Source organism: Gobius niger (genome assembly GCF_951799975.1).
Source record: "Gobius niger genome assembly, chromosome: 12".
NCBI classification, from domain to species: domain Eukaryota; kingdom Metazoa; phylum Chordata; class Actinopteri; order Gobiiformes; family Gobiidae; genus Gobius; species Gobius niger.
Window position 1 is genome coordinate 13,309,215 of NC_136863.1, and position 10,001 is coordinate 13,319,215.

General features: G+C 40.6%; 1 protein-coding gene across 1 annotated transcript in view; it reads left to right on the forward strand.

Moving 5' to 3' along the window:
• mrpl23 (mitochondrial ribosomal protein L23) overlaps nt 1–9,568 on the forward strand; it is a 29,247-nt gene extending 19,679 nt beyond the window's left edge. The window contains exon 5 of the mRNA XM_079568143.1: nt 8,925–9,568. Coding sequence (XP_079424269.1) covers nt 8,925–9,089 — 165 coding nt within the window. The 3' untranslated portion in view covers nt 9,090–9,568. The remainder of the gene's footprint in view (nt 1–8,924) is intronic.
• Nucleotides 9,569–10,001: the final 433 nt, after the last annotated feature.

The following is a 10,001-nucleotide window of genomic DNA, read 5'->3' on the forward strand; positions in this document are numbered from 1 at the left end:
TTGACATAAGGAATAAACCTGTCAACATAATTTAGATTGCAGACGTCTGTTAAGACATAGCTCTGAAGTCGCAATGCCAATTATCTTGATGAGGATGTCAATCCAAGGGGTTCATAACATGGGTCCTTTATGCGTTTTCTGGATTTTGCATTCACATTGGTGAGGAATTCTTTTTAATTGTTTGGTATTAATCTAGACATTTCATTTTACTGTAATCACTGGCTTATCACCCTTTCTTTCAGTCTTAAAGTAATGACACATGACTACGAGTTAACAGTGAGTTTGCCAATATTTGTCTTATATAGGGGAGCTGACCATGCTGTGACTTGATTCACCGTGTGAATTGGGACTTTTTCTTTGTAAACATCGCAATCATCACAGTTTGAGTGTAATTCTTAGCTCTGTCTTTGAGATCAGTCGAGTGGCCCTCTTTGTGGCTGGTTCATGTGTATTTAGATGCTGTGACCTGCACTATGGCTCTCTGTTGCCAGGGTTTACTGTGTCCACTGAGGGGTGACGGCAGACATGCCTGAACATGAAGAGACCACTCTCCTCTGTTTGTCTCCGGGCAGATAAATTTCCACACTAGGGTTTCACATGGTGCTCCCCGCAATGGATACTGTACTTTTATTGGTGTCTGACAACACCCACCGGCCTTAGCACTTTCAGTTTGTCTGATGGCTTTATTGTCATGGACTATAACTGTAAGTGCTAAGAAATGTGTTATATTCATCACCAGTTAGACATAGAAATGTTTATTAAATTATTTACAGCCAATTTATAAGCAAGAAGTAGAAAAAAATACTTCATTTCTAATAGTTCTTTATAACAACAAAAAAATCACATACAATAAACTATTTTCTGTCATGAGAACCATTTATATGAATTGCATAGCAATCGCAAAAACATAGATTGCTTGTAGCCAAACTTAGTGTGGCTTTTTCTTGGCTTTGGAGAAGATGTCATTGTAATTGGAGGGAGGGCCTGGGTCGTGACCCTGAACAAACCCACAGCAGGATGCTGTTGGTTAGTGGTCTCTACTCACTGTCAAATCTGTGCTTTACACAGAAAATAACTTCTCTCCACTGCTCTATGCCTAAAGCTGAGTGTTTTTGTGAATATGAATGTCAGTAAAATGTCTCTCACCTCCCTGACCTCTTAGAGCCAGAGACTGCAAAAACCCTTCACCCTCTGCCTCCTTTATCTCTGTCTCCGTCTCAGCGGCTTGTTCCTGGAATGGATGGTACCAGTGGGTCTGCATGGAGTATTGTGTGTCAATGAGATAAAGTGAGAGTGGATGTGTGGCCCACCCAAGCGCACAGCATGAGCTGTTTACAATCGTTTGGCTACATCTATCTGTTTCTCTTTAGTCTTTTCTGGAAAATGTTGATCTGTCTGTAATGTTTTTGCATCATTAACTAAAGTAGAAGAACCACTGGTAGAAAAGACACACTAAATTCAAGAAATTCACCATTATTATGTAGACTCTTTGAAACAATGATTGACCCCCATGGCTTTTCCAGTCTTAACCATGGTATGTTCTCTGAGGCCATGTTTGGAGCAGACCCCCAGAACTTCTCCAACCAGTGATCCGTGTTGATCCAGTTGAAATCTTGAGTCTGCCACGAGTTCTCCACAGACCATTGGCCCTCTCGATTGAGCCCTGTGCTGCACCGATATTCAGTTGTGTCTTCAAAGAGAAGATAACCCTGTCTGCTAAAGCACCCGCTGTTTTAGAAAGGATTTCAGTGGTCGTTTGTGTGTACTTCATCACATGCTAGTCAGTTGGTTCTTGGTAACATACACCACACACGGCCCTTCCGTCTTTTATTAGAGGGTATAAAATGACGTAATTTTTATTCTAAACATGCCCTCCCACCATTCCGGACTGAGTGGCAAAGCAAATACTATGTGTTTGTTATCACTTGAGCTTTCTCTGAGTCAAGTGGATTTATTGTAAACTCAAGGCCATACGCATTACTATAACTTTTTGCGACTAGTATACGCAACTTATCGGTGGCTGCTGTACGGCCATGTCAAGAAGAGCTGGTGAAACTTCGGTATTTTGCAAATGAACAGATGAGGAGTGCTTGCATTTGCTGCAAGGGTATCAGGGGAAAGTGAGAGGTGTGAAAGAATTTAATTGCAAGGCAACTAATATATCATGTCTAACCATAGAAATGAGCCAAGTTCTTCAGTCATAGCAATATAAAGCTGATAGTCTCAGTACATGTCCCCGATCTACCGGTCACCTTAAACAAGCACAAACACGGAGAGCATTCCTCTCAAAGGAGTGATGCACGATGTGCGCGTCACCAGCTGCGCTATGAAGCATCACTTTTTCTGGGCAAACCGAAGACTGAGCGCACTCAGCACGGGCCTGGAAGTATCTCCTTGGTATGGGGAAAATGGGCGGGCCTGTGTACAAATAGGCAGCACTTCTCACATGAAATGCCTGCTATCCGCTGCTAACGTGATGTTTGTAAAAGGAAAAGGTGATGCATCACTCGGGTTTACTTTCAGTTTCTTTTCAGTTTCTGTTGTACATTTATTTTTTCCTGTCAAGCTTCTTCTAAAAACTGATACCAATCTAGCAAATTACCCATAATGCCAATGCATTAATGGCATTAAGTGTTTACCTGAAGTTTGGAGACCCCCCCTCAATATTATTGTACATTATGCTTCCCAGTAAAGTGCTGCTAGTGACACCTTCAGTAACTCCTAAAATTGGTTATCATGTGTGGATTGTGGGGTGAAAAGAAAAGTTAAAATCTAATAAACAAACTACTTGTCAGTCCATCTGACTCCAGTTTACAAATCACGGTTCCTTTGTAATTAGACAATGTGAACTCAAATGAACCAAAAAGAAAAATGCAACCCAAGACACCTTGGTGCGTGAGTATGTGTGTGTGAGCAGAGAAAACAGATCACCAAAGTGCTTGCACCTGTTCAAGTGAATGTGGAGCTTGTGTAGGCTATTTTGGAAAGAACACATGAAATGCTGACATGCACTAGCCAGGCTCATAAAAAAGTATAATTTAATATGTTTCTATGTGGCGTTCACAACGTTTATATTAAATTGTTGAAATGGGACCTAACAAACTTATAATCAACTAGTTTTAGTGGGTTGGACTGTCCCATACTGAAAACTATGGACCACAGCCTCCTAGTCCTGTAACTTCACCTCCGTGGTCTGTCCCGTTCATTTACACTAGGGTTAAGCAACGTCAGGCCCGTGGGTCAAAACCGGCCCTCCATCATAGAACCTCTGGCCCTCAAGATGATTTTTGAGAACTGCTATTACACAATCAGAGATAAAATGCCTGTTAAAGTAATCGAGAAATGTGAAAGCCAATTTCTTTAAAATAAGCAGACCACCCATTTAGGCCATCTGTGATTTACACTCATTTTATTTGACCTTTATTTAACCAGGAACATCCCTGGCATTTGTAGAAAGTGATGCATTACTTCAGCCTACAATCGGAGGATCTAGCACTCGGTCTATTGACAGTGAAGAAAATCGATTCTCCACCAAGCAAACTTGCCTACCCCGACCTACACTAATCACGGGCTGCATACTATAGGAACCCTTCTATTCCTGTGACCTTTTTAGTACCGCTCACCTTTTGACATGGTTTTGCACGTGAAAGAAATGGGAGACTGGAGCCACAATGTGTATATGAAAATGATCCTTTGTGCGGTCATAAATCAAGTTAAAACTCATGCTTGATCCTTTGTCTCTAAATAATCAAAGCCTAGTCATGATTTCATGTTGCGTTTCTCACTCGATCATACATTTTCCCATAGCAGAAACTGCGATTTGGTGGTCTTCGTGCTCCATGCTGAAACGTTGTCTTTGCTAAGCATTGAAGCGACAACTTTGCACTCTGCGTCACACACTGGCGCAACTTAATTTCTTTATTTTGAATCAAGTTATCAATACATAGTTATTTAAGTTCTACTGGGCCTTAGGGCAGATAGAAATGTTCACACAAGGGGTGAAAGGTACTGGTGTTTGAAATGCAAAGTTATTTTTATTTGCTTGAGGTCTTGTAAATCCATTCAGCTCTCATTTATGTATTATTTAGGGCATTTATATATCTTAAAGCAGTATTAAGTAACTCGTGCCCCTAGAGGCCATAAGCGCCACTGCAGGTGTTGTAGCATGTTGTGTTTTTTTACTCATTAATTGTCCGTGAGAGTAAGTACTACGCTGACAGAGAAGACAAAGGGAGAGAGGGATATTGTTCATCCAATTACACAATGGAGATCATTTTTTTCACTCAAACTTGGCTGTAAATACTGTTTAAGTGCTAGTCCGCAGTTAGCTTTGCCCGTTAGCCTGTTAGCTTCTTCTTCGTGATTCCATTAGTGTGTGTTGGTGACTCTGACCGGAGGAAGCGAAGTTGCAATTGTGGTTTTCTGGCCAGAGTACTGCTTTAAAGTTGATCTTTCAAAAGGTGAATTTTCTGTTGCCTTATTGCGCTGCCGTCATATCACTGCTTAAAATGACAGATGACAACACAGATTGTTTGTAGCTCGACTGGCTCAAATCGTAAAAAATAATCATGTTGTAATCTGTGGCGTTTGGAGTGGTCTAAAAGGTAGATGTGCCTCTATCTGCAGTCTGTTGGGTAATGTCCCGGGCTTTTGACTGAGCCATAATGTTCTATTAAGCTCCAGGTTGGAAAAGCCCCACGTAGCAGCACCTTTCATCAAAGATATTTTAACACATTCAGCAGGACAACGGTGGCTTTCATATTTCATACTTAAATTAATAATAAAAAGGTTCTCTGCACCACTATATTCCTGGATTAATTTCACAAGCATTCCAAGATTGCTGGACATTCATATCTGCATTCTTTAAAGGTTGTTTTTCCCACTTTCTTCAGAGGAAATGATTACACAAATGCTCTCCCAAGTTTTTTCCAGATGCTGTTTTTGCGCAGTGACTGCATGCTCAGTTGGTTACATATCCCAAGCAAAGGTCAATCAGATAGAATACAGAGATCCTTTTGTGTGTCTTTCCTGATCTTGCTCCATCGTCTCTCTTTTCACTCCCCTCTTTCCAGTTTTCCCTGTGGGGCTGCCGGCCGGATTGATGTCTGGCGTATCACTTGTATCTGCATGTTACTGTTGAAAATGGATCCTAATCCTAAAAAAAAAATACTTCCTTGTTCTGAATCTTTCAAGTTTCTGTGATGGAAATACTCCGGAGCTTTTATGAAGACACACTACATGTAGACAACTTTTTCTTGTATAGAGATTTGTGGTGCCAATTAATACAAGTTTACATTTTATAATGGCAGAAAATTGGCAGCAAGGTGGTCTCACCAGTGCTGTTCATTTTCTTTACTGAGAAATTTACAACGGCAACATCATGACGAGTGGACCCTCGGTACAATATTCCAACTAGCATAAATCCGTCGGCCAGAGATTTAGGTAGATTTGTACGCTGTATGCTCTTTTTGTTGAAACAAGCCACATTTGGGTGACAGAATTGAGCACGACACAACAACAGTGTTTGAGTGTGATCAGAACCAAATGTACAATCACTGGACGAGAACCCCCCCCCCCCCCTTCCTCGTCTGAAGCAAACCATAATAGTAAGTGTGGAGGCTTGGCCCCTCTCCCTAAATCACTCAACAGTCACTACAACACGTAGCCGTATGGAGTGGTAGACACAGGAAAGATGTTAATGGCTCGTAGCTGGTGCAGACGGGGGGGACTGGGGCCTCGCTGTTGCTCTATAGTCTGATATATGTGTATTCCACCAAAAGTATGAATGCATTTAAGCCGCACTTTCTCTGACTGCGGAAATGTGTCCAGCAGACACTGGGCTCATACACACACACAGTGCTGCCAACAAAAAGACTTGTTTAACAAGACTTAGCGCTTTGTTGACTTCAATCTCAAGTCTTTGTTGTTTTTGTGAATCACTCTCGCGGAGGCCATTATTAATCTCTGGCGTGTGTATACACAAGGTGTCCAGCGCTGCACTGTCTAACGGGAAATTGTCATGCGACAGTGTTGGTTCAAGTTGGATTTAATTGTGTTTGGCTCAGCCTCTCTGAGTGATCTAGCGCTGTGGTCTACATTAGTGCAGCAGTAGAAGCTAGTCTTCTGAATGCCCCACAGATGACTCCCCTGCATGGAATAAGCTTTGGCTTTATATGCGCCATTCCTCGATGACCATTTGCACAGGTGCACTGTAGAGCTCCTCACCATTCAAAAGTGGACAATACAGATATCACAAAGAGATTGTGAGTTCAATTCCCAGGCTTGCTAAAGTGGTAAATTGACTCAAAGAATGAATATGTAGCATTTTGTTGGTGCACATGGTTGGTTGTGTCTTTGTGGAAGCTGTCAATGTCATAATTTCATGCATTTTTATTCTGGTATTTGACGTTTGGAGACATAGTCATATACACCAGAGCGTGCTCATTGGTCCACATTTTGAAACTGTAAAGTTGATTGACAGCAGTGATGTAAATGGAAGTAGGTCAGGTGATAGGGTCAGGCTCTGTCACCCATTATGTAAAATGTTTAATTATGCAATACCTAATGTCCCACTCTTATGTAATAGCATGCATATTTTGTAAACCTATTGTATTGTTGGCAAGTTTTAAACCTGTAAAGCTAAAACACATGTTCAGATCTGTAAGTCAGTCACAAACCTGGTTATTTTGAGAACTGTTTTCCAGTCAAGGTTTGCTTTGAAAGTGATTGCATGGTGCAAAAAAACCATGTTCCTCATTTCTAAGTAACCTTTCTCTTTTTTTAGTCTACCACTAAAAGTCATTCTTTAGATCTGACTTGTTTTGAAAGTTTAGACTTTAAATCTACTGTAGGTTTTTTTTTCTGCCATTTACTCCAAACTGTTGAAAACGTGTGTCCTTTTTATGTCATAAAGTATGTGTGATGAGTAGGACAAATTTGAAACACATTTTTATTTGTATACTCTCAATTTTCAATTTGCATAACCTTTATTTCTCCACTTAACCATTCCTTCTAAGTACATCTACCAAAAACATACATGAATTTTATGAATAACTTTTGCTGTTTTACACTAATGTACTTCCATATTTTGGTAGCATTTGCTTTACTCACTTTACAACAATGTTGTACAAACGTCTAATCCTAACCCTAAACTAACCTGGCTAACGCCATGTTGCTGTGTGCGCTCGAATCATTTCGAACTGCACAGCAGCCTGGGGACCATGGCCGAAATTTTCTCATGGATTTGGGAACCAATCACAGAACGAGGAGGGACGGCAAGACGATGATGAGCTATTCGATATACGGAAGCTTGTAGTTTATATACGGATAAAAAAAAAAGTTTATTTACGGATCAAACATGTCAGCAGCAGACGCCGCTATTTTTCGATCAAGCTTTAGGCCGTGTTCTAAATAGTTTAGCTCGAAAGTTTACAGCGGGTACGTCATACGTCATCGGATACGATGATACGATTGGCTGTGGCTTCGTGCAGACGCATGATAGACATTCGTAGCGCCCAATAAACTGCTATGGACGATCGTAAACCACACCTCTCTTACGAGAAAATGAATTGGTGGTCCCCAGACTAAATATCACTTGTGATTTTAGTCTGGCGTTAACCCTAAACTGTAAATTACCTGGAAACATCATATTATTAAGAAAGCAAAATGCATTATCCCTAGTTACTACACTAACACGATTTTATTCCTCTGCCGTTAATTAAAGTGCAGCCCAATATTCCTACATAATAAACCACGCTGTGATGCGATTGCCCCTTCTTGTTCTTCTAGTTCATAGTGATCTTGTCAAAAAATTAGAGAGATGCAAAAGTCTTACCTCAAATAAAATTATTCAAATCTATAAAAAACATAGTTGACGATAACCTTTGGGTATTTCTAATAAATCAACTTTGATTTGATCAAAATCAGAATTACTTAATCGATTCCCAAACGGAAACTCCTACAGATGGAATTTTGACCAAGAAAGAAGAAAACAGGTAAAAGAAATAGCTTTGCAATATGTAATAAACAGCCAAGTCGATCCGTAAAAAAACATTGATGTGGGTTGATACGTTGTATAAAATCACTGACCCTAATATGACCCTTGAGGCACCCCAAATAAGTTAATATTAGAATTCTTAACTGCTTTCTGTCAAGTTACTAACAGTGCCACCATTTTGTGTCAATAACACACAGTTGTAAATACGTTTGAGTATTGTTATTATTATTATTATTATTATTATGAGAATGATTTCCTCCGTAAGTTTTGTAGTATCAGATTTGACCTAAACATGTGCAAAATAGGAACTACTAATGTAAATTTTTTTGGATTATTAAAATATATGAATACATGGCCCTTGGTTTGGAATGGTACATGCACATTCCTGTTGCTGGGGGCCTGCGGAAGAGTCCCTCTGAGGTAAAGACTAATGATGTGAACTGTACCCACTGACCCCTTCATTTGTGTGTGTGCGATGAGAGGGCTGTGGGGCTGTTACAGGGAACACAAGCACCATGTCGTTTAGTGTACTGTACTTTATGGCTGACACAGACTGCCCCGAACCACTGATGCATTAGCCTCTGCCAGAGATGGGTTGGTATGGAATAAATAATGTATACTATCCTCTCCCTCTGAATAAATCACGACCAGGAAAAAAAAAAAAAATGGAGAGAGATTTAAGTGTGGGAGGGAGAAACCCAACACCAAAGCGGAAGACGGGGTCTGTATAACTTTGGAAAAAATGGAGGCAACCTGTTATTTGTTTTTCTATTTATTACACACGCAAAAACATTTCAAATTCAGGGTAAACTGAATATGAAGTCTCGCCAAAAATTAGCGTAGATTTTGAAAAAGCATAGGCGTTCATCTTCTTAAAAGCTAACTTGCTAATTGTTATTTTCCTCCTTTCCTGTCGTTGCAACCATAGGCGCAGAACCAGACATTCAGCTTCCCAGACCTGTTCCCCGAAAAGGACAACAAATCAGCGGAGGGCTCTGTGGAGGAGATGCAGGAGAAGTTCATGGAGGACGAGAAGCAGAGGCAGCGACTTGACCCGCGCAGAGGAGGGGTCACCGAGTGGTTTGGACTCTGATACGAAACCCGCATAACCCGGCGAGAGGAACTGAAGCGCGCCTTCTCTGTGTCAGTGCGTGGGCGTCCGGCTGGCAGCAACAATTATTGATTTACAACGGGCCGCGCTGATGTCACTTTTCTATTTCTGTACGAATTGTGCGTAGCGAAAGGAAGAATGAGCGTATAATGTGTAGGAGGGGAGTACACACGGGCTTTGTTGAACGTGAGCGAGCCAGGCCTCAGTGTAGTAAGCCGAGCCAGAACATTATCATGGGGAGGAAGAGAGTGGCCCGCTGCCATTTTTAAAAATCAGTCCACCTCGTCACCTTGAATGACCTGTTTTTACTTCCTCCCACGTCTCTTTTTACACGCTTTGTATTGTCTCTTCCATTTTTGACATCTTTATTTCAGAGTCGGTGATTTTTTTTTTTTCTCCTGAAAATCTGAAATCTGACATTGTACAAAAACTCATGCCTTTGACAGTGATTTGTTCTGACAGAGAAAAGGGAAAATTCTGGTAGTTTTTGCTTCATTGTAATAGACCCATAGACCCATAGACAGTGGATTAGACCTATTTATATAAGTATTTCTGTGATATCATGTTGTAGTCTGATATTAAAAGTATACACAAATTGTTTCTTTTGGTGAAAAATCCTTTACACATTAAAGGCACTGTTTTTCCCCCCCTTTACAAACAGTAAAAGAAGGATTGCGGTTCAGTTCATTCCTAACTTTCATAACATATTATTTATTGCATTTTATTTAAAGCAGTACTAAGTAACTCATGCCCCTTGAGGCTATAAGCGCCACTGCAGGTGTCGTAGCATATTGCGTTTTTTTTACTCATTAATTGTCAGTGCGAGTAAATACTACGCTAACAGAACAGACAAAGGAGAGAGGGATATTGTACATTGTACCACAACTCAATGAC